Source organism: Bubalus bubalis, chromosome 10, assembly GCF_019923935.1.
Source record: "Bubalus bubalis isolate 160015118507 breed Murrah chromosome 10, NDDB_SH_1, whole genome shotgun sequence".
Taxonomy (NCBI): Eukaryota; Metazoa; Chordata; class Mammalia; order Artiodactyla; family Bovidae; genus Bubalus; species Bubalus bubalis.
In genome coordinates this window covers 8913986-8939778 of record NC_059166.1, presented here as the reverse complement: position 1 = coordinate 8939778, position 25793 = coordinate 8913986, and the positions used below count along the sequence as shown (strand labels likewise).

The following is a 25793-nucleotide window of genomic DNA, read 5'->3' as shown; positions in this document are numbered from 1 at the left end:
ACGAGCCGGCTGGGAGACTGTTTTCCCGGACAAAGGAGAAGCTCACACCTGTTTTCACATGCCCAAAGAGGGGGATGCTCCTCTCCAACCAGACACACGATACAGTACAGGTTCTGTTGCTCCAATGCACCTGACAACTCTTTTCCCAATAAGGAATAAAGGTGTTAAACCCCAATCTGAAACCTGCCGTCCCCTTGGCTCATTCTGTCCAGCAGATGGGCACTCGAACACAAGGCAGACGGACAGCCGGACCTGCCTCTGAGCCCAGGCCTTCTCCCGCCCCGGCCCCCGTGGTCCCAGCCCCCAGTGTGGGGGAGGCATTCCCAGCTCAGTCGGCTGTAAAATGGAAAGACTTATCTGTAAGGATCTTCCAACTCTGCATTCTACAGCTTAACGACAGGAGTGGCTTCCGACACTGCACCATCCACCCCGTGGCTGGCACTTTCTGCACAACTATCTGAACCTCGAGAGAGGGGAAAAGGCCTGGGGGTGGGGAGGCAGTATTCTGAGGTCACGCAGCTTGAGGCTCTCAGTTTCTGTTTTCTTTGTTTAGTTAATCAAAAGGCTTTGAGAGTATACGGTAATCATGCAAATTGTGAAATTCCAGGACAGTACTTTGGAAAACATGATTTTTGAGCCTTCTCAGTGTAATTTTATCAGTGGTATCTAAAATGCCTTCTAAGAGTCTGAGATACGGAAGAGAGAGAGGTGACCATAAAATACTATTATTTTACTTGTAACCCGTATATATGTAAGCTGAATTTCTGGCTGTCAAATTACCCACCTCACTAATCTCTCCTCACTTTAGTAAGGAAATCTAGTCTTGCAATTTTTCCTTTGAGAAATGTCTACTTCCTCCTGAACTACTTTAAACTCCGTGTAAGAAAGATAACCTCTCCCGCCACACTTTTTACAAAATAAATTCACACCGTACTGAAGACCAAGACAGGAAGGAGAATTTCAAGACCAGTTCTTCCACAAACAAGCAGCTGCTTTACATCTTAATAGACCAACCCAGTTTAGGTGATTTAGAAGCCAGAATACTGCAGGGGAAACAAGTTTGCAGTGATTTTACTATATACCCGGAATCAGGAAACCCACTGAGAAAGGGAAATTCAAATAGTAACATTTGAATGTTTGGACTGCACGCAGTGGACTCGGCAATAACAGATTAAATCCCTATATTATCACACCTGCATTTACTCAAAATTAGTGTGAGCACAACTATCTAAGCACCACCAAGATTACGCCGAGGGCCTGACCTTTCTTAATCATTTAAAATGTCAGCGGCTGTTTTCAACATCCCCGCCCTCTTCCAAAGTGCCACTTCAGCAGCTTCCACAGTTTTCAAATATTTGGATAAGAGCCTTCAAATGCTTAGAAAGGCTCTGACAGGAAGTTGTCCGGTAAAATTTCTCCCACAAATGGGAGAACGAAAGCCCAGGAGTGTGAGGAGGAAAAAAAGTTTAACAACTGAAACGAACTGTAAAATCTTCTTCAGGTGCTATTTTGGTTCACGTACTGAATAATTACTGAGACGATACTGTATTTTGGTTTTTCATCCTTGAATCATTAGTCTACAACAGCTTTGTTAGAATATAACTTACATCCCATAAAACTCACCATTTAAAATGTGCACTTCGGTGGTTTTTACTAACTTCTCAGAGTTATGCAACCAACCCCACTAATTTTAGAAACATTTCATCACCCCAGAAAGAAATCCCATGCCCGCTGGCAGTCAATCCTATTACGCCTTCCTCCCAGCACTGGCAACCAAGAATCGACTTTCTGTCTCCACAGATTTCTCTATTTTGGACACTTCATAGAAACAGAATCATTTTACCATGTGGTCTTTGGGGTCTTGCTTTTGTCACTTGATGTTTTCAAGACTTATCCCTTGTATCATGGATGAGCACTCCCCCTTTTTCACTACCAAGTAATATTCCGCCACCTGGATCCCTTTCGTCTGTCTATTCACTGCTGGTGGATATTTTGGGTTGCAGACCTTCCTTATTACTTGCCATGTTCTTTGGTGATGATATATATGAAACAGCTGGAAAACAAGTCATTTGAACTAGACAGTACTTTGGCCACCTCACGCGAAAAGTTGATTCATTGGAAAAGACTCTGATGCTGGGAGGGATTGGGGGCAGGAGGAGAAGGGGAGGACAGAGGATGAGATGGCTGGATGGCATCACTGACTTGATGGACATGAGTCTGAGTGAACTCCAGGAGTTGGTGATGGACAGGGAGGCCTGGCGTGCTGCAGTTCATGGGGTCGCAAAGAGTAGGACACGACTGAGTGACTGATCTGATCTGATCTGATGGTCAATGTGGTATTCAAATGGATAAAAAAAAATTTAGGGGCGAAGATGAAAGAAAATGCATTTTTTAAACCAAAATGCAATTTAAGTGTGCTGCTGCTGCTGCTAAATCGCTTCAGTCGTACTGTGTCATTTAAGCTGTAAATAAAAATACGCTGTGTTCTCAGGAAGAAGGTGCCAGCTTGCCAAACCAAGCACTGACTCCTGCCCGCCCCGGGGTGCCCTGGCACTGGAGGCCACAGGCCTATGAGGCCCTTCCCTGTACAGACCAGGAGCAGGTGGGCAGAGGGAGCAGCCCTCCCATGGGCCGAAGGGAGAACCCAGGCTCTCTTGTTCAGGGGTATCCCAAGCAACTCAAGTTCTTTCTCTAAATTTTAAGCAGCAACAGAGTCTTGTTTTGTACTTAACTCCGATGGTATGGAGCACACCATCGCCAGCATTCAATGAAGTGCCCAAAATCTTTTTTTATCTCAACCTTAACTACCTCTGTATTTTTCAATACTACCTCTGTGTTTTCCTTTCGTGGAGTCACCCCCTAAACCCCTCCAGGGCCCGTTCGCTGAGGCCACACCAGGCCTGCTTCCTGGGCACAGAGGAGGCAGGAGCAGCCACGCCTTATAGGCTGCTCCCCCCAAGCCCCCATGCTCCGCCAGGGGTTCTCGAACTTGAACGCACCGCAGAGTTAACCTGGAGAGCTTGTCCAAACAGCTTCCTGGGCCCCGGGCCCAAAGGTGCTGACTCAGGAGGCTGGGTGGGCCCCGCTCTTCCCCGCTCACGAGACAGGCCACACCCAGGCAGCCCGGCCCTCGGGGAAAGAGGCCTGGCTAGCACTCTGAACATGCAGGAGCCACAGCTTCTTTTGACAAGATTAATGGCTCCCCCCACCCCAGTTTTGTTTCCTTTTAACTTTTGTCGCTGGGGAGGATGTGGACCACTTTCAAAAGTCTTCACTGAATTTGTTACAACATTGCTTCTGCTCTGCGCCCTGGGCTCTTGGCCCTGAGCACCTGGGATCCATCTCCTCCCACCCAGCACCCCCAACACACACACACACTGGAGTGTCACCCACCGGCCGGAGAAGCCCCCAAGGTTAATGTACTGACGGCTACTACTGATCCTCCACCACAGGAAAATACTCTTGACTAGGCTTTAGTTCCGGAGAAGGCGATGGCACCCCACTCCAGCACTCTTGCCTGGAAAATCCCATGGACAGAGGAGCCTGGTGGGCTGCAGTCCATGGGGTCGTGAAGAGTCAGACATGACTGAGCGACTTCACTTTCACTTTTCACTTTCACGCATTGGAGAAGGCAATGGCAACCCACTCCAGTGTTCTTGCCTGGAGAGTCCCAGGGACGGGGAAGCCTGGTGGGCTGCCGTCTATGGGGCCTCAGAGTCGGACACGACTGAAGCGACTTAGCAGCAGCAGCAGGCTCTCGTTCAGTACTAGACCTGAACTCACACCGACAGGTTTTCTTAATGAGATGTCTCCACAGAGGAATCCCTGTTTTAGTCCTCTTTGCAGCCTGATCTCCTTTAAGATAAAAATCAATCTCCATGAACAATACTCCAACTCAGTAAAGTCCCAGCGTTAGCTATGACACACAGCGGTCATTTACAAATGCCGGCTAACAGATAACTACCCTCTGTAAATCATTACCATGAGCTCAGCAAACCTGATCAAGCAATCAGCTAAGTGTAGAAACGCAGACCTGTGAATTCAGCCAACTTAGAAAGCCAAGTCGGAAAGCCCCAAAGGCCAAGTGATCTTTTGTTGTTTAGCTCCTCTTGGGCCACATCACTCATCCTCCTCACAAGGTCGTGGCAATGGCTGATGTTACAGACAACTTTGTTTCTATAAAATGAAGTGGTTGTCTTAGATGTTCAGTGCTGCCCCCAGTAACACTGTTTATTATAAACAAAATTCTACAAAATAGTTGCCATTAAAAATCCGATGACCATACTTTACATCGCTACAGTTCCTAATAAGCATATAGTTTTTTAGAAGTGCCTAGCGTTCTGTTCATGAAAGGCAGTTGAGAAAACGCCCGTGTGGTACACCATTCTTGTAAGCATAGAGAGGTCAAAACAAAACCAGTACGTCAAAAAAATGAACACACTGTACAGAGAGAAGACGAGTAAAATAGAAATGTGGCCTTAAAACACAATTTTCATTAAATGGAGTAATGTCCACAGTAAACTGATACTGACCGTAGTGGCCAAGACATCAACTACGCTGTCAGTCAAGAGGGAGGCAGGGGTGGCTCTAAAACGCTGCCACCACGAGCAGCGGCTACACGTCACCAGGCACCTGAAGGCAAGCCGGGTTCAGCACTTCCAGAGGCACACGTGTAAGCGCGAGCTCTTAACACCCGACTTCACGTGGTTTACTGACCTTTAGAGAAGGTGTGAAGAACGGCTGACTACATCTTACTAATAATATAACCCTATGGCAAACCTGACCACCAATGGATGGTAATTTTTATTATTACTCCTTCCTTTCACGCTCCTCTGTATCTTAAGTTTTAAACTCAAGATAAAGTATGTGTGTGTGCTTGTGCCCAGTCATGTCAGACTCTTCCAACCCCATGAAGTGCAGCCCACCAGGCTCCTCTATCCATGGAATTTTCCAGGCAAGAATCCCGGAGCGGGTTGCCATTTCCTTCTCCAGGGGATCTTCCCAACCCAGGGACCGAACCCCTGTCTCTTGCATCTCCTGCATTGCCAGATGGATTCTTTAGCACTGTGCCACTTGTACCCAATCGTTATCTCTTGTCTTCTTTTTCAAGGTTAAAGAAGAAAAAGAATCAAGGTGAAGAAACTGGCTGGTTAGGCTTAGGAAAATTTTCCAGATGGCAAAGAAAACTGGCCCTCTAGCTCCACAAATCCTGTAAAACAAAAAGTCTATGGAATTCATCAGAACACAAACTGCCAGGCAATGCAGTAAGAATTCCACACACCATCAACTGGTCTGAAGCACAACAACCCAGCTGAGACACATGGGTAAGACAGACACAAACTCGCATTCTATTCAAGTTTCTGTAAAACTGTACAAAACCAGGATAATAGAGCAGCCTCTTATTGCCCAGTAATAGGAATAATAAAACCATCAAACGTTAGGGCTACAAGAGTCCACTCATGACAACTCCTGACGAGGTCAAAGTGCTGGCCTCGCTTCCTGAATCACGGATAGGCGCTATTCCTGGGACTACAAGGACAGGGGGATGCCTGTGTTGGTTTCCCCTGGTCTCCTGGCGTCCATCAGGGAGTTCTAGATGACTGCATCCCTGTGATAATGGTCATTCCTCCAGCAGGAAGTTCTATATTCAGATTGAGACTGACAGTAAGAAAGACTCCAATTCCCTGTAGGTAGTATTTGTCAAGAAACTGAATTTAACCCAGCACAATTGAGCACCTTAGGCAAAGCCATCATCCTTCCGGATCCCAACAGCCCTGCCCTCCCCGCCCACTCCTCCATGCCAAGAACCCGCCTGCCAATTCAGGAGAGGTAAGAGACATGGGTTCGATCCTGAGGTCAGGAAGATCCCCTGGAGGAGGGCATGGCGACCCACTTCAGTATTCTTGCCTGGAGAATCCTATGGACAGAGGACCCTGGTGGGCTACAGTCCATAGGGACACGACTGAAGCGAATTAGCACACGCACACAGACTGATGAAAAGTCAAGTCAGATCTAGAGAGTTCAATGTCAAATAAGCCAATGTGACTCTACTACAAACCAAGCAGCAATAGGGTAGAGTTTCTTGGTTCCCATCTTCAGAGAGTCAGGATGCCATGGGGTGAGCATCTACCTTATGTTACAGAGAATTCGTATCACTTTAAGGAGTATTGGGAACTTAGAGTGGATCATGAAAACCCACACTACATACCTCTCATTTCCAAACTGCTCTCCTCCACCACCTTTAGGCTAAGCTTACAGGGAAAAAGCTAAATTCTTAACATGCTGTAGATAATAACAGGGCAGAGTGAAACGTGAAAGCTGGGTCTTGGAATTTCCCTATAACTTCTGTTTCAGGTATCTACATTATGCCATATTTTAGATCCTATTTATGTTACATAAATATACGTTCTAAGTAGAACAGTTAGAATAGGGAGGAAAGAAAAGTGAAAGCCACTCAGTCATGTACGACTCTTTATGACCCCATGGACTGTACAGTCCATGGAATTTTCTAGGCCAGAATACTGGAGTGGGTAGCCCTTCCCTTCTCCACGGGATCTTCCCAACTCAGGGATCGAACCCAGGTCTCCCGCATTGCAGTTGGATTCTTTACCAGCTGAGCCACCACGGAAGCCCAAGAATACTGGAGCGGGTAGCCTATCCCTTCTCCAGGGGATCTCCCCTGGCCCAGCAATCGAACCAGGGTCTCCTGCATTGCAGGTGGATTCTTTACCAACTGAGCTATCAAAGAAACCACAGAATAGGGAGGAGGGGTAACTATTTCGTAGGATGACTCTAAATGGGTATTTAGGTAAAAGTTAGCCTGAATACCTTCTTTCAAAGGTTGAGAAACTGAGGCCTAGAAATTTCCTTCCCTATTAAAAATATTTATAGTTGTATAGCTCTTAAAATGTTAGTCCTAAAGCTGTATCTTCACTGATTTTAAAATTTTGAAGTTTGTTATTTCCAAATTCCAGAGTGTAAAGTCTGTAAAGTATATGGATAGATGATACAGACAGGAAAAAAGAGCTCAGATCCACTAATACCCATCGTATAATTTCAAGAACATGAAGTGAAATCCCGAGTCTTTCTAAAGAGCTCCTTTTCCTCTGAAAGTAGGCCACTTCCTGCCCCCAGACCCACTTCCTGTCAGCCAAGGCTGCTTAACAATACAAAAAGCTGACAAACCAGTCCCGCCTGTGCTCATAACTAGAGAAAATCCTGACTTTAGAGCTGGAAGGGAACTTTCTGAGTGTCCCACTAAAAAGGAGGATCAGTCCCCTCCTCTACTTTAAAACTGGGGTTTTGCAAACAGTCAGTGCTACACCCTCCCCGCGGTTCACCAGCTGAGGCACTACCTTGGGAAGGAAACTGAGGCCGTGAGAAACCACTTGCCAGCCCCCTGACAAACGCAAGCATCCTCACTCTCATCCAAGTTCCAGGTCCGCGCTGCAGGGTAACCTGGTGGGATTTCCCTACCTGCCCATGGCACGTGAAAATAATATCCCTGATACCTGCTGGCTCTTGATTTTTACGATCTTTTATTGGGAGCGTCTGTGAGTAGGAACTGACTACCTCTACACGGGGAATCACATACACCCTGTGTATACATTTTAAACTAGACACACGGACACCACTTTCTGTAGGAAGGGGTAAAAACAGAGAGAAAGTTTACCTTTTGCAAAAGAAACCTGTTTCTTCCCAGAAACACAAATAATCTATACCCACCTCTGCTCTCCCGGCTCCGGGCAGGTAAAACAGATCATCATTCGAGGTCACCTTCTCTGTATCTACTGGGCTTGTGGATTCTTGATTCTGTGATATATGTCATTTCAGCTTTACTAGATGTGGCATACGATTTCAGCACTGATTTAGTTCACTGAGAAGGGAGGTTAATCATATCCACAAACTCAGGATCCCATAAAAGAACGCAAGGGACAGGGCCAAAAGGGCTATCACATGCTACAATGGTTTTTAATTCCAGGCTCATAAAACACAGGAAATTAAAGGCCTATAGACTAAACTTCATTCCACCTGGAGCACAGTGTTTTCTTAGTAAATTTAGAAGTTTATGAACAGTTTTCTAATCCAGTGGGGGAAAAGCTCGTGAAAGAATTAAAGTGTCAAAACCACGTAGTTCCTTTGCTAACCTGATGTTTTAGCGAAGGGCATATGAAATAAGCCACGCTAAAACCTTGCACCATTTCTGAAATAAATCGTTGCCCCTAGTTAAGATCACATGTGCTGCAGTATTATTACTAACTTCTACACTGGGAACGGTGTTAAATAATATTTCTCCTGTAAGGAGCTTTGATAAGGTGTACTTGAACTTGACCAAGAAGTCTTTACTTCTACCATCTTTCAAAAACAGAGACCCCAAACAATGTGTTGTTTTTTTTTTTTAATCCAAGCTAAAAAACAAACAAAAAAAAAATCAGCAAACAAAATCTGCTTTGAGTAAGCCAACTTCAGTTGAACTTGTGCCTTTAAATCCCTTTGTTTCTGAAATTATAGGAAGTTTATAAAAAAATAACCTCTTCAATTTATACTTTGTCACAATCAAGTATGTTACATCTGGAGCGGGATTGTAATTCTGTAGGCGGTTCCTGGACGGGAGTGAGGAGACCCGGTGGCTGCTTCTCAAGCCCACCCACCAGCCCCTGCAGCTCCCGGCTGCTGCATTTCCTGCGGGTCTCACCTCCTCCCACCCCACCCCCAGTCCCAGCACGGACTGCACACTCATCTCTTCAAATGGCTGCTCAAGATTCCACTAAGTAATGCCCCACCCTTGAGTGTGCTCATTTCCAATTTTCAGCTTCGAGAATGCAGCTATTGAGACAATGACCTATTTCTAGTTGGGTCACCCCTTCCCCCACCAAGAAAAAAAAAAATCGTGGGAATACAGAGTCATAGAGGAACCAACTGGGAACAGACAGTTCTGTGTGTTTCCAAGTCACTGCAATTCTGACCTGAGCTCTCCTTTAATAAAAGGAGTGTGGAGGGTGAGAGGGCCCAGGTGGGGTTAAGTCAGTCCCCCATCTCTTCAGAGCACCAAAGGGCTAAGAGCTGCGGTTCTCCTCTGGGGGCCAGATCCTGGGGGGATCTGGTGATTTGAAAAAGTGACGGCATCTTTCCCTTCTGCCCCTACAAGGTGCTTAAAAAAAAAAAAAAACCTTTTTGGAAAACTGGAAACATTCACAAAAGCAGAGAGAACAGAGTGGTGGACTCCTCATCCAAGACTCCTGACTCATCCACTCTACCACTTAAAAATTTTTTTTTGCTAGTACATTTTAAGACCATTGTATATCACTTCACTTGTAAAAACTTCAGTATGTAGCCCTAATGGACTTTAAATACATTTTAAGCTTAGATACATATATAAATATATATAAGCATACACAAATACAAAACCACCATGTCCCATCATAGCCCACAATTAAAAACTATTCCTTAGGTGGTGCTAGTGGTAAAGAACCTGCCTGCCAATGAAGGATACCTAAGAGATGCAGGTTTGATCCCTGAGTCAGGAAGATCCCCTGGAAAAGGAAATGGCAACCCACTCCAGTATTCTTATCTGAAGAATCCCATGGACAGAGGAGCCTGGCAAGCTACAGCCCATGGGGTCGCAAAGAGTTGGACATGACTAAGCAACTTAATATTATTAAAGTTTAGTCAATGTTCAATGGCTCCCCAATCCCTCTGCAACTTTGTCATCTTATACTTCCAAACTGCCCTGTTTGGCCAGTTTCTTAATAAACATCAGGTTTTCCTCACCCTATCTCCCTATCTAAGTCCCACTTAAGAGTCCCACCCAAACAGCAATGTATTATGTAAGCAGATACTTGAACACCCAACGAGCAACATCCTTAATTATGTAATCAAGGCAGTGAAACAGCTTGACGAGAATACTAATATATATTTTCATAAATAAAGAGGCGGTTCCAATTTAAAACTTATGTTCTAAGCTTCTACCAAGTGATCTGTGATTCAGTTTTCTCTTTAAAAACTTAAGGAACAATGTTGGATATGTTTCTAAAACCTGTTTTACCAAAAAAACCTATAGACGTAGTAATGGTGAAGTGAAGTCGCTCAGTCGTGTCCGACTCTTTGCGACCCCATGGACTGTTGCCTACCTGGCTCCTCTGTCCATGGGATTTTCCAGGCAATAGTACTGGAGTGGATTGCCATTTCCTTCTCCAGAGGATCTTCCCCACCCAGGGATCGAACCCGGGTCTCCCACATTGTAGACAGACGCTTTACTGTCTGAGCCACCAGAGAAGTCCAATAATGGTACAACATGCAAAATATTATTCAGAAAGAATAAATTTCACAAAAACAAATGCTTGAGAAATGATGGAAGAATCCAAGCAGGTATTGCAAATGACCATGTACTTATCACCAAACCTACTGTTAAAACAGGTTCCTGAAGAAATGTCACCTTGGCTCACGGCCCAATGCAACGGTGATTTACCAAAAAAAACAGAAAAAAAAGTCACATGCTGTTGGCTAAGTCACTCTGCTTGGGGTTTCAACTCTTCAACCAAGAAAACAATCAGTGAAGAGGATACAAGTACCTGCGCCTCTTGGCAAAGCTGGGATGAGAGCGGACCCCAGCTCCCATCACCCCCTGACAGCAGCTATCTTTCTCCACTACAGTGTAAGGGTCTTGAAAGCAGGAACTGCCCCCATCTTGCTCACCAACATACTCCCAGGACCAAAATAACCTGGCATACAGTAGCTTCTCTACTTGTTGAATGACAGATGAATTTTACGGAGGGTTGTGGTGGTATTCACTGTGGGAACAGGAGAAAAAAGCAGGCCAAAAATCTATTGCATTATTAGGCTGTTTAAGTCAGGGGTTAAAAAAAAAAAGGATGCCCACCATGAGGTATGAAAGCTTTTAATCAGATCAGAATTCACTTGTTCCAAGTGGAGTGGCCACATTTACACTGTCCTCTGTGTGACAAAGAGACCCTGCTACACACAGTGCGAGGCAGGTCCTGGGACCTCATTTCCAGAGAGGGGGAAGGGCTCGGGGACAATGAGCGGCAGGCACGCTCCCTACACACCGACCCTTCTTCCCTCTATCTGCCAATGAAGCAAGCACTTAAACGTCTCTTCCAGAAGCAGATAATGATGCCCCCACCCCCAAACCACTTGGCTTCTCACTCTGGGGCCAGGGAAGACAGAAAGCAAAGAAACAAGCTTATCTATCGCCGTTTTGCATAGAAATAAGTTGAAGTAAACAAAGCAGTAAGGGGCGGACAGTAAGAGAGGGGGCTCTCCTTTAGCCAAAATGCTCCCAACTAGGGATCAAATTATAAAACCATGTATGCTCAAACACTCACACATAGACAATAGTTAATTTTAAATGATCGGTGATGGAAAAAAAGCAACCCATTCATATAACACTCTCTTTCCAACTCAAATATCGGGTACAAATTGCTTTCTTTTAGCATATGCCAGAAACCTGTCATTATACAATGGCTGAGCAAATGTGACACAGGATACCACCACTTCCCTAGAGAAACAAGATCCACAGAACACCAGCCTTGTTTAAAACATTACCACAGCGCCAGCCATGCCCGCTCCTTGGTGATGAAGCTCGCAGGAAACGTCCAACTCAGGCCTGCGATGCACTGGATGCTAGCTAATGAAACCAATTCTTTGTACTTTGACGAAATAGTTTTAAAAATTGGAACCAATGGGGTGGATCCGGCTCCATATACTATTAGCTTAGTCATGAAATAGACAGGAAGTTACATCAAAGGCTCAGCAATAATTACTTTTATCCTAAAGCAGGGATTGGCAAATTTTTTCAGTAACGGGCCAGACAGTAAATACTTCAGGCTTTGCGGGCCATTATTTGGTGGTTGCTGTATATTATTGTTCTTACTGCTTGGAAAAACACTTCAAATGGTAAAAACCAATCCTGGTACCCCACAGGCAGAGGAGGCCTTTCCCTACCCCATCCTGAAGTGGAAACAATGGTTTACGATACTTGAAATGACAATCTTTTGATATAGACAGTTTTAAATTGATCATCTCTCAGGCAAAAATAGAAATGAAAATTAGGCTGTGGGTAGTGAGTTGGACATGACTGAAGTGACTTAGCGGCAGCAGCGACTTCAAATCTAATAGAATGGAGAGCAAAGTCTAATGCTGCCTATTATAAAGTTTCATCCTTTATCAATCAAAGTCCGGTCAGGGTCAGAAATTTTTCATTTTGCTTACAAGATTTGTTTTCTCAAGTATATTAGGTTAAAAGAATAATTATTATGATAACACACTTTTTTCCATTTCCTTTGAAACAGCATTACTGTTTATCCATGGGTGTTGAAACAGGCTTGGAGGATGGAATGTGAATCATAAAACAAGGAAAACAGTAGCAACCAGTGCTGCTGCCTGAAATGCCCTTCTGCCTTTCGGCACTGGTGAACTCCTATGCATCCCTCAATACCCACCTGAGGCATCTCCCGCAGTTGGGAGGCGTTTCCTGGCTCTCCAGGGCACATAATATTCTGTATCTCTATTACCACACTCACCATACTGCACTGCAATTGTTTACATACCGGACTCCCCTTCAAGGCAAAAACCTCTTATTTTTATAGTCGACACCTAGCACATAAGGGCATATAATTGGGCTTCAATAAGTGAGGAAGGAAGCCATATGATTTACAAGGGAATTCTGACAATGAGAAGACATAGAGGATGAAAAAGAGAGAGTATTCCCTTTCACTAAATAACTCAAATGTTTCACATTGCTGTTTTCCCTGGAAGATCTATTGACCAACTTACCTGGTTTATAGCAACCCAGGGACAAAAGCCCTTACTTTTAATTATAGGTTACACTGGGAAGTTTGTAAATTATGTTTCAAGGGAGAAGCATGCATAGTAAATTAAATCAAGTTTACAACATTGGAAGAGAAACTGTTTGGATTTCACAAATATAAGCTTTGTCTCAGTTTACTATTATTTTTTAAACCTTTTATTCTTTTTTTTTTTTTAACTTAAAAAAAATTTATTTGGTTGTACTGGATCTTACTTGTGGTGCATGGGCTTAGTTGCTCCACAGCATGTGGGATCTAAGTTCCCTGGCCAGGGATCAAACTCATGACCCTGCAATGCAAAACGATTCTCTACCACAGGACCATCCGGGAAGTCCCCTGTCTCAGTTTATTTTACATAACTTCTTTTCACTTAAAAAAATTTTTTTCTTTAACTTTCACTTTACAGATGAACAAAATAGAGCCTCACAGAAACTAAATGGCTTGCCAAAGTACAGGTAAATAGTAAATTACAAAACTATTTTTATGGCTCTTTGCATCTTTATTTTATTTGGAAAAGTTATGTACATTAATTATATTGGGCTGGCCAAAAAGTTCATTTGGGTTTCTCCATAAGATGTTAACAGAATATATATTAAGTATTTCACTTTACTCAAAAGTCTCTAACCTCATAGCACAATGTTTATTTTTCTTTCTTAAAAAAGAAAACTATTTACAGAAGTCTGGAATAAGATCTTTATTCTTTATGTCAAAAGCCATAGATAGCATGTTAGAAGCAAAATAAGGCAACTTTCTGGTCTCTTCAATAGATATTCCATATTTAATTAGTAGTGGCAGATGCACAGAAAGCGCTGAAATTAAAAACTAATTGAGGAGTTGAATCCCAAGTGTAGTTAGTACTGAAGTTAAATAAAACATAAGGGATAATTCAAAATGTATTCACTAATTTTCAAAAAAAAGACTGAATCCTACTACTTCAGATTTGAATTGAAATGCCTAATTACTGTAAGAAAGAGTTATACTGAATTACCCCAAGAATTCCCAAAGTGTCAGATTCAAAGTTTAAGCTAAAAAAAGTGAAGAATTATGTTAATTAACTAGTCGTGATATTGCTTTCTTTTTCTAAACTGCAAAAACTAGTAAAATTACTCAAAATGTTGTTAGAAATTACAATACTATTATTTAGGATGGTAATGAAAAGGAGAGGCCAGTGTGGAAGGATAGGAGAAAAAAGAGAAAAAAGGAATGAGATCTCTTTGTTCCCAGCCATTTAATAGGAAATGTTGGCCTCTTTTCCCCTTTTAAAACAAAGAGAGCCAAAATTTGAAAGCTCACTGGTCACTGCCAAATTAAGCTCTGCAACTGAACTCCCTGCAGAGAGAACTTCAAATCAGAGACACGCTCTGCACCATAGCTGGGCTTGCCTTTCTGCAGCCTCAGCCCCATCCAGTGATCTCCCTTTTCCCACCCTGGCCACATTCCAAACACCAATGTCGGCCCCCGTGGCACTGGAGCTGGGACCGTGTATCTACGCCCTGAGCGCCTCTGCCTGGGCGGAGGCACTGGGATTACACTGGCCATTGCGGCCCACACACAACCAACAGTATCAACCCCACCAAGACAGCCTCATCGCATTGCTGGGGCCCAAGAGAAAGGAATATATAAAAACTGTCCTTTTCCTATGAAATCGTCGGCTTCCAGACTCTGGGAGTGCATCGGAGCCGTCTGGGGAACTTACTTAAAGCACAGACGCCCAGTCCTCCTGTCCCCAGAGATGGGGATTCAGCAGAGGGACCAGGAACCTTCACGTGTCCAGATACTTGCGAACACCCTGAAGTGAGAGTCCAGTACTAAATGAACGCTCGCTTTTAACGATGTGTGTCTACAGTGTGCATGTACACTCAGGAGAAACGTGAAGCTGCTGGACCACTTTTAGTTGATGTAGATTCAAAAATCCTATCATTGGCCAAGTCTGGTACTTGCAAGATATTCTGGCAGCGGGCCATGGTGAGAATCATGAAAGAAGGTGAGTTCTTTCATCAGTCACAGTCACAAATTTATTAACAACACGTACCCACCAAACTCTCGGCCTCCCCTCCCACACTCGATCCTTTTCCAGGCTCCTTATCTCGGAGGATGGCGTGAATGGCACCGCCATCCACCCAGTTTCGCAAGCTGGCGCCCTCTGGCCCAGCACAACCAGCCCATCACTGAGCCCCATCAAGGTCACCTCCGAAAGAGCTCCCAAACACATCCTGTGCCCCCGACCCCACACCCCACCAGGTCCCGGGGCCCACTGCCTCTCAGGACAGTGCCTTCCGCCTCCAGCCCTAACTCTAACCCTAAGCCTAAACCTAACTCTAACACTAACCTGAAAGAAAGTGCTCAGTTGTGTCTACTCTTTGCAACCCCATGGACTGTAGCCCAGCAGGCTCCTCAGTTCATGGAATTTTCCAGGCAAAAGTACTGGAGTGGGTTGCCATTTCCTTCTCCAGGGGATCTTCCCAACCCAAGGATCAAACCCGGATCTCCTACGTTGCAGGCAGCCGCTTTACCGTCTGAGCCACCAGGGAAGCCCTAACCCTAAAGCACGTCTGACCAGGCCACCTCCTTCCAAGTCAAAACCCTTCAGAGCTTCCCTGGAGTTAAGCCCCCACGGGGCTGTTTGCAGGCCTTCTCCTGGAAGTCTACACTCACCTACTCTCTCCCACCACAGGGCCTGCGTGCAAGCGGTTTCCGCGGGCAGGTGTGCCCCCACCTGGACACCCCTGCACTCTAGCTTCTCAGCACAGGCAGTGCTGTTCCTGACCCCCAGCCCAGGACTCCCCTGCAGGCACGGCTTCGCCCACACTCAAGTTACCCCACGACCACTGTCTGTCCCTCCCACCGGACTGGAAATCCACGGCAGCAGGGGCTGTTTCTGCGTCTGCTCACCAGCCTCAACACCAGCACGGTAAACGAGTGCTGGACAAAGGGATGAGCGCACAGACCCGCTCCCTGTGCCTCCCAGCATGACAAGACAGACAATGCCGCCCAGCCCGCATGTCTCACCAACACGCGAGAGAGTCTCAGCTGCCTAACTCTCCATCTGGGTGCGGTGGAGGGGGGGAGATAGAGAAAAGGACTCCACGTGTGGCGGGGGAGGGCGGGGGGATGAGGGAGGTAGAAAACGTATTCCTGTTAAAATCCTTAATGGAAAAGAATACAGAGTCTCAAGAGGCAAGGGCATCTCAGAAATTATCTGACGACTCTAGCACAGGGCAGGATTCCAACACACTTTCAGTTTTTCTACTGAAGGGAGTTGATCTACTTGTACATTAGAAACTTCCTTATCGACACTTGAGGGCTGAATGGCTAAGGCATCACAGGTGCCACTGAAAGGCAGCTCGGGCTAAACTTCTCAGAAACAGCTGAGAGCTTGGCCTTGACACAACAGCCTTTTCATCCCTAAGCCTGACTGCAGCGGCTTTCCTTCCTGCCGCCCCGTGGGTCCTCTGTCACAACAAGGAAAGAGGGTGGGGGAGCGGGGAGGAAGCAGAAGGGGAAGGAGCCCGCGGGTCACCTTCAGTCGACCGTGGGCACACGGGGCAGGCTTCCTGAGCCACGGCCCTGAGCACCCAGTCCACGCCTCTCCCAGATGAGAGACACCAACCAGGCCAGACCGGCCAGCTGGGCAGAGGCCGTGGTGCCTTCTGGACCTCAAACCATCCTCCTTGGCCATCTACCCGTCACAGCCCAGAGCAGCTCTGGGAAAAGCAAAACCAGACGATGGACCGCAACCCTGCAGCGCCCGGGGAACCAGCCCAGGGGACTGAGCAAGACTCCTCAGTCCGCCTGCCCAGTTCCACACTGGCTGGCTTTTCTACTCAGCTGTGTCACACATTACCTAAGCCTCTTTCCCTTCTGGATGGCTCCCAGGGAGTTTTCCAGGTCCCCTTCCCAGTGTCTGCCTGAGTCTGGGCTCAGGTCCCAGACTGTAAGCTCCCTGAGGACAAGATCTGTTGCAACCATCTGCGCGACACTTTGTGCCTGGCACCCAGAGACTGGGCCAAGATGCTCTCTGAAAGCAGACGTGCAGTCTTCCTAACGAGCAGTATCACGAGAAAAAGCAGCAAATAGATATCATTTCCTTTATATAATTGTTTTGCAAATAGAGTCATCATCCACTGACTATTCAGACACAATCAAAAATACTCTGCCTGCCGAATTCAAGGGGTCAGAGGAGGCCCAGATCCTGACTCTACAGCCAACTTTACAGTTTGCCCTCATTCCTGTTAAAAATCACCATGGGAAGTCACCTACCAGAATTCTTGGTTTGGGCTTGAATAATAGGAATCAATAACTGTTCCAAGGACACACCTGCAGACCTTGCTGATGATGCATCCACTTTAACATCCAGGGAGGGAGCAAAAAACAACAGTAACAACAACTAGATACACTCTAACAGCCTTACACGGGCCCATCAGCCAGGAAGCTCTTAAGGACCTGCAGGTGGCCCTCATGGGATTCACATGGACAAAAAGTTAAGTGTATTCATTTAACAAGGCAAAATCTCCAAGACCCTACTCCACCAAAAAGGTAGGAGGTAGAAACTTCCCATGGTCAACAGCTGTGGCTCATAAAAGGACACCTCACAATACCACCTGCAAATAACTGTAAAAATTATATAAAACATAGTCTTTCAGAACCTCACTCTGAGTTACTGCGACCCTAACATACAAGGAGGTTACAAGTCAAGAATGGCCACTACTATCCTTCCTGAAAGAATTCAACAACTACTTGGTCAGAAAAACATTGTTAAGTTTCTGGTCCATCAGAAAGGAACTTTATAGCCAAATGAAATGAAAACATACCTGCCCTAAGAAAGAAGAAGAGAGCCTTAAAAAGCAAGGCCATTCCCACACATGGCACAAGGGTGGACTCTGCGGACACCGTGCTAAGTGGAATGGGCCATCACAGAAGGACAAATGCTGTGCGATCTCACTCACGTGAGGCACCGAGAGGAGTCAAAGGCAGAGAGACAGAAAGGAGAGGGGCGGCTGCCAGGGGCTGGAGGGAGTGGGGGAAAGGAGTGAGTGTTTAACGTGCACAGTTTCCGTTTGGGACGAGGAAGAAGTTCTGGAGGTGCGTGGTGGTGGCAGCTGCGTGACCGTGTGCACGGGCCTAACGCCACGGAGCTGTACGCTTAAAACTCACTCAGATGGTCAAGTGCACGCCACGTGAACTCCGCTACCAAAAAACACACAAAAAGCACACACACCAGAAAAAGAACAAAAGCAATTACAGGTCTTTATGAGAAACACAAGTAGTGACTGACAGGAGACGGGTATACCGACTGTTATCTGAGTGATATTTTAAAAGCTGAACTCTCAACATCTTTTCTTTAGTGAAAGCCACAGACCAGGAGCGGTAAGTTCCTGATCACTGCTCTGAGTAACCAGTACAGGGCTATGCCCGGAGTAAAGCTCTATGTTTAGGTCCATTTTACACCACAGGAACTGTAAAGCCTGAAGGCCATTACCAACTGGAAATGAAAAGAATTATTCAGTGTAGGGGAAAAAAAATTGTCTGCATCGTGAATGAATCATCTTGATGATGTAACTGAGGCGAAAGCTCTACCGGCTTCTCAATCTGTTAGCCTATGAACATAGTCATTTATTTAACCTAACAGTAAAACAAAACTTATCAAGAACTCCTTTCAGAGAATCTAAAATGTGACGGTAGAAAACAAAACACATAAGCACTGACTACAGAACCAACTCGTTTGAAAAACTAGAAGGTTTCTCATAAACTCCATACGTATATGAAATTATGTATTTTATGTATGGGGTGTATTTTCATAAATTTCATAGGAATCTTTTATTGTAATTTTCAATGAATCCAGATATTCTCGCCACTGGGATTCAAAACTCCAAAAATCTTCAATTATCTCCTCCCCAATTATCTGGTCACCAGTTCACCTGTGTTCAAGCTGGTGGAACAGATACCACTTGCTAAGAAACGCTGGTCACAAAGAAGCTGCCTTGTTCGCCCAACTTAAATGAAAGCCGTATGAAGCCCAGGCTGGCCACCATCCCACCCGAGAGACAGATTCAGGCGACACAAATCAGATTCGGGGAAAGTGGGGTTAAGTGGTGCGGGCGCAGCAGTGCTCGGGGGTCAGCTGATGTTTCGGAGGTGCGCCAGGAGCCTGATTATCAAACTCCTGGGCTGCCTGCCTTCATCTGCAATTCAAGTTCATTACCAAAGCCCTCTCCGAGATAGGAATCCTGCTGCCACCAGCAAATTCCCGGGTTAACAGAGCACGGCTTCAGTCGGATGAACTGGAACGAGGCTACCCCCAGAGAGTATCCCCTCCACCCCTCTTTAAAAGAGAGCGCCAGGGGAGGAGTTGGGGCTCGCCTGCTCCCAGACCCGGGAAGGCAGCGGGCGCGCGCCGTGGGAAGCCACCTGCCTCTCCTGCGACTCAGGCTCCTCTTCGGGGAAGAAAACTTCCAGGTTGTCTTAGGACAGGGGTTTTCCACCGCCCGAAGGCGCCTAAAAGGCATTCGGATTTTTCTCAAAGACCCTAACCCCCAAGGCGCGGTGGCGGAGGGGGCTCGCAAACAAAAGGACCGTAGAGAGAAAAGCATCGCAATCTTGTTTTCTCCAAGAGTTCCACAAAGGGATGACGAGGAAGAAAAGAGCGGAGACGATCCCCTGCTCCTGCCCTCTATCTAGTCCGCCTAGAAAAGAACCTTATTCTACCCCCCCCCAAAAAAACCCCAAAAGCCCCAAACCTCGCCCAGATAACTCCGCTTGAAAATCGTGCTCAACACATCCCGCCCTGCCCACACACACCCGGGGACTTACCGGTTTCGGCATTTTCGGTTCTGGACAGGTTTTCTCGCCTTCCTTGGAAACACGCTCTCCAGCAGCAGCTGAAACGCCCTTTCCCGACCTGCAGGCAGAGGAAGCCCTGTGAGCGTGCCCAGCAGTCCTCCTGCCGCTCCCGCCGCCGCCGCCCCGAGACTCGGCGCCCGCCCCGCGCTGCCGCTTAAGAACCGGCCGGGCGGGCGCCGGGATGAGTCACCGCCCAACCTGCAATTACCGCGGGCCGGGCGGGCCCAGCGCCGAGGGGGCGGTGGGGGCGCGGCGCGCCGAGAGGCGGGGAGTGGGCGGAGCCAGGCACCATGGGGCGGGGCCGGAGGCGGGGCCCGGGCGGTGGGGAGCGCGGCGCCGGGGGAAGGAGCGCAGGGGAGGGGTGTGGCCAGGGGCGTGGCCCGGCGGGGGCGGGGCGCGGAGCCCGGGCGGCAGGGAGCTCAGAGGAGGGGAGGGGAGGGGAGAGGAGAGGAGAGGAGGGGAGGGGAGGAACGGGGCGGGGCCGGGCGGGGCAGCTGCTGGCTAGGGGCCTGGGCTGCAGGGAGGGGGCCGGGCCGGGTCGGAACCGGGGGAATGGGGGGCTGTCCGCCGAGGAACTCCTTGGGGCTCCCCGGAAGCCCGCGGGATCCCAGAAGACGGCAAGTTTCACTTTGTGAAGCAACCGTTTGCCCCAGGGCTGAAACCGCAACCGTCAACCCTTTGAGAAATACTTTGTGAAAATGGTCCCCGCCCGGACGCGGGCGCGGGGGCCTGGGGGCGCGTTCACGCAGCCCGGGCTCCACCGGCGCTCCGGGAGAAGGGCCCGAGGGGCCGGGCTGGGGCGCGGGAGGTTGCGCGGCGGCCACGCGGGCAGCCTCGGCTCCACCTGCCGCGTGTGTGGGCCGCGCCAGGGGCCCGCCGGTCCTGGGCTCCCGCGCCTACTGTCCCGTCGGCCGGGCGTCCTGCGCCGCCACACCTGTCGTCCTGTTCCGGCCCCTCCGCCGAGCGCGCGGCGCGAACCCCGCTCCCGCCGACCCGGGCCGCGCCCCGCTCACCCGCGGCTCCTGCAGAGGACGGCTGCGCTCCCCGCGATCCGTGCGTCCGAGCAGTGCACCCGCGGCCCGCGCTCCCGAGAGTCCCCGGCGGGGCGGGGCCCCGGGGCCGCGCCCCTGCCCGCCCCGCCCGGCCTGCGAGGTGCGGCTCGCGGGGAAGATGGCCGCGGGGACCCGGGGAGGGGGCGCCCCCCGCTTCCCCCACCCTCGGAAAGACCTCCCCTCAAGCCTTCTCTGTCCTTCCCCTCGCCCTCGGAGAACTTTGCCGACCTTGACTCAGCTCCCGAGGGTGGAGAAGAGGTGCGAGACCGTCCCGCGGTGGACCGAGGGAGAGCAGGGACGTGTAAATGAGCCTGCGGGGGCCGGAAGGCTGCCGCCGCGGAGGAGCGGGGCCTCTCGGGGTGCGGCCGTCCCCGTGGTCAGGTCATTTTGTCGTCCTCGCCCCCGGGTCCGAGACGGGATAATTTTTGAGAACCGGGGACCTGGGCTGCTGTGTCTCCCCGCGCACGTGGCCGCCTCGGCGCTTGGATTCCGCGGGGATGATGGGCGCAAGCATTAGAAGGCGCTCCATAGCCCAACGCTCTTGGTTAAAGGACACCCTTGTGACCTCATTTGACTTGATTAACTCAAAGTTTATGGGGGGGGGGCGGAGGATAGAGAAGAAATCTCCTTAGAAATTCTGGGAATTATTTTTTTTTTTTAATTTTGTTTTTGCAAATGGTTCTCAAAAGGATTTAAATACACACACGGACCTTGGTGGCCATTGGGATTTGTTGCGCAGCGATTAAGAGAGCTAACGAGAGCACCGGTTCTCAAAGCCTGCTTCCCAGACTAGCAATAACAGCATCACCTGGGAACTTGCAGATATGGAAATTCACAGCTACTTCCCAAAACCTACAGAATTAGAAACTCTCCGCCTGGGGCCCGAAGTCTGAATCTTAAAGCCCTCCAGGTGATTGTGATGTAGGCTAAGGGTTGAGGCCAGAGATTTTCCTGAATTCCTTTCCTGGTCTAACTCCCTATTTGAGTTGAATAAGTTATTTAACACTTTACCATCTGTAAAATGGCATAATTATGGCACCTATTTCATAGAGTTGTTATGAGGATTTAAGGAGTCAAGGACTTCCCTAGTGGTTCAGACGGTGAGACCCAGATTCCATCCTTGGGTCAGGAAGATCCCCTGGCAAAGGGAATGGCAACCCACTCCAGTAGTCTGGCCTGGAGAATTTCATGGACAAAGGAGCCTGGTGGGCTGTAATCCATGGGGTCACAAAGAGTTGGACACCACTGAGTGACTAGCACAACAACAATGAGTGGATACATATAAGATGCCTAGAACAGTGCCTGGCACATAGTAAGAGTGCAAATCTGTCCTGGTACAGAGAGCAACTAGTGACTCTGGGCAAACACTAAATGGTAAGAGTCTCTTAGGCGATGGCACCCCACTCCAGTACTCTTGCCTGGAAAATCCCATGCACAGAGGAACCTGATAGGCTGCAGTCCATGGGGTCGCTAAGAGTCAGACAGGACTGAGCAACTTCACTTTCACTTTTCACTTGCATGCATTGGAGAAGGAAATGGCAACCCTCTCCAGTGTTCTTGCCTGGAGAATCCCAGGGACGGGGGAGCCTGGTGGGCTGCCATCTATGGGGTCACACAGAGTCGGACATGACTGAAGTGACTTAGCAGCAGGATAGAGATACTAGTAGGACCCACTTCATGGGGTTATAGAGATTGAATGAGGTTATGTGTGCAAAGTGTTTAGCACCATTCTGGCCTCTTAATGCCTATCCTCTCTTTGGGATGGACTGCTTTAGGGATAGCCCTTGTCTCCCATGACCCCTTCCCCCACCCCTAGCTGCAGGTCCAGGGCATTTCAGACATCCAGGTGAGTAGGGAGGCCTTTTTTGAGATTTGGTCCTCTATTTGGGCAGGTCTATTCCCTCTGAAAAAGGAACTTTTAAGAAGTGAAAATGTAAAGGAACTGCATTAGTAAGGTAACTGAAAGGTATTTAACCTAGTGATAAAAGTTCAGGTTGGACATGTCATTCCTCCCATGCTCTATCTCCACCTCTTATCACTGCCTGGAGCCTTGTTAGTCATTTTTGGTCCCCAACTATACTGATAGGATATGCCTCTAATTTTTTTTTTTATCTCACCCAGGTTACAGTATTTTGTTTTAACTGGATGTTTGAAATAGCAGCAGCCTGATACCTTCTGGAGCATTTCTATACTTTACCCTTCAGGGGAATACTAAGAAATGAACTGACCTGTGGCAGTGTTGTAAAAATGAAAAAAGATCACAGGTTTTAGAAGCACACAGAGCTAAGTAAATTCTGGTTCCAGCTCACAAGCTGGTCACTTTGGGCAAATCTCTTAACCTGACCAAGCTCCCACCTCTCCATCTGTAGGCTGGAGATAATGTTTATTTCATAGTGTTCTTGTGTCACTGAGTCGTACAATGTGAGCATTCAACTAACTCAAAGGCAACTTCTGGGTATAATTTTATGGCATAAGTTAAAATAGTACTTTGTAAATCAACTGTATTTCAATTAAAAAAAATCTACAAATAATGCCGGAGAGGGTGTAGAGAAAAAGGAACCCTCCTACACTGTTGGTGGGAATGTAAATTGGTACAGCCACCATGCAGAACAGTATGGAAGTTCCTTAAAAAAAAAAAAACTAAAAATAGAGCTACCATATGACCCAGCAATCCCACTCCTGGGCATATATCCGGAGGAAACTGTCATTCAAAAAGATACATTCATTCCAATATTCGCTGCAGCACTATTCACAATAGCCAAGACATGGAAGCAACGCAATGTCCACTGACAGATGAATGGGTAGAGGACACGTGGTATGTGTGTATATGTGTGTCTGTGTGTATGTGTGTGTGTATATATTTGTGTGTTTATGTGTTCAGTTCAGTTGCTCAGTCGTGTCCGACTCTTTGCAACCCCATGAATCGCAGCACGCCAGGCCTCCCTGTCCATCACCAACTCCCGGAGTTCACTCAGACTCACATCCATCGAGTCAGTGATGCCATCCAGCCATCTCATCCTCTGTCCTCCCCTTCTCCTCCTGCCCCCAATCCCTCCCAGCATCAGAGTCTTTTCCAATGAGTCAACTCTTCGCATGAGGTAGCCAAAGTACTGGAGTTTCAGCTTTAGCATCATTCCTTCCAAAGAAATCCCAGGGCTGATCTCCTTCAGAATGGACTGGTTGGATCTCCTTACAGTCCAAGGGACTCTCAAGAGTCTTCTCCAACACCACCGTTCAAAAACATCAATTCTTCGGGGCTCAGCCTTCTTCACAGTCCAACTCTCACATCCATACATGACCACAGGAAAAACCATAGCCTTGACTAGACGGACCTTTGTTGGCAAAGCAATGTCTCTGCTTTTCAATATGCCATCTAGGTTGGTCATAACTTTCCTTCCAAGGAGTAAGCGTCTTTTAATTTCATGGCTGCAGTCACCATCTGCAGTGATTTTGGAGCCCAAAAAAAGAAAGTCTGACACTGTTTCCACTGTTTCCCCATCTATTTCCCATGAAGTGATGGGACCGGATGCCATGATCTTTGTTTTCTGAATGTTGAGCTTTAAGCCAACTTTTTCACTCTCCACTTTCACTTTCAACAAGAGGCTTTTTAGTTCCTCTTTACTTTCTGCCATAAGGGTGGTGTCATCTGCATATATGAGGTGATTGATATTTCTCCCGGCAATCTTGATTCCAGCTTGTGCTTCATCCAGCCCAGCGTTTCTCATGATGTACTCTGCATATAAGTTAAATAAGCAGGGTGACAATATACAGCCTTAACGTACTCCTTTTCCTATTTGAAACCAGTCTGTTGTTCCATGTCCAGTCCTAACTGTTGCTTCCTAACCTGCATACAGATTTCTCAAGAGGCAGGTCAGGTGGTCTGGTATTCCCATCTCTTTCAGAATTTTCCACAGTTTATTGTGATCCACACAGTCAAAGGCTTTGGCATAGTCAATAAAGCAGAAATAGATGTTTTTCTGGAACTCTCTTGCTTTTTCCATGATCCAACGGATGTTGGCAATTTGATCTCTGGTTCCTCTGCCTTTTCTAAAACCAGCTTGAACATCAGGAAGTTCACAGTTCAGTATTGCTAAAGCCTTGGAGAATTTTGAGCATTACTTTGCCAGCATGTGAGATGAGTGCCAACTGTGTGGTAGTTTGATAATTCTTTGGCATTGCCTTTCTTTGGGATTGAAATGAAAACTGACCTTTTCCAGTCCTGTGGCCACTGCTGAGTTTTCCAAATTTGTTGGCATATTGAGTGCAGCACTTTCACAGCATCATCTTTCAGGATTTGAGTATGTGTGTGTGTGTGTATATGTGTGTGTGTATATTCTTTTTTATGGCTGAATAATATTCCATATAAAGAATGAGAAATGATGCCATTTGCAGCAATATGGATGGATCTAGAGATTATCATACTAAATGAATTAAGCCAAAGATAAATATCATATGATATTGCTTATATATGGACTCTGCTTATGCTGCTGCTGCTAAGTCACTTCAGTCGTGTCCGACTCTGTGCGACCCCATGGACTGCAGCCTACCAGGCTTCTCTGTCCATGGGATTCTCCAGGCAAGAACACTGGAGTGGGTTGCCATTTCCTTCTCCAATGCATGAAAGTGGAAAGTGAAAGTGAAGTCGCTCAGTCGTGTCCGACTCTTAGCAACCCCATGGACTGCAGCCCACCAGGCTCCTCCATCCATGGGATTTTCCAGGCAACAGTACTGGAGTGGGGTGCCGTTACCTTCTCCCAATCAGGAGGTTAGGATTAACATATATGCACTGTTATATATGAAATAGGTAACTAACAAGGACCCACTATATAGCCTATAAGGGAGAAGAAGCTGAAAACGAAGCTGAAAAGTGTATATATATAAACTTAACTGAATCACTGTGTTGTACACCTGAAACTAATGTGATATTGTAAATCAACTGTATTTCAAAACAAAAGTATAGAGACAAGGAATGATTGCTAAAAAGAATGGTCACTACAGAAATTGGAAAATTATATCAGTAAACTGAATCAACTATTAAAAATAAAACAGCACATCATATTTTGCATATACTTTC

The 25793-nt window shown here is 47.2% G+C and overlaps 1 protein-coding gene across 1 annotated transcript in view; it reads right to left on the bottom strand.

The window, feature by feature from the left end:
• EZR (ezrin) overlaps nt 1-20818 on the bottom strand; it is a 45932-nt gene extending 25114 nt beyond the window's left edge. The window contains exons 1-2 of the mRNA XM_025294329.3: nt 20681-20818; nt 19638-19725 (exon numbers count right to left, since the gene is read on the bottom strand). Coding sequence (XP_025150114.1) covers nt 19638-19649 — 12 coding nt within the window. The 5' untranslated portion in view covers nt 19650-19725; nt 20681-20818. The remainder of the gene's footprint in view (nt 1-19637; nt 19726-20680) is intronic.
• Between the last annotated feature and the right edge of the window lie 4975 nt (nt 20819-25793).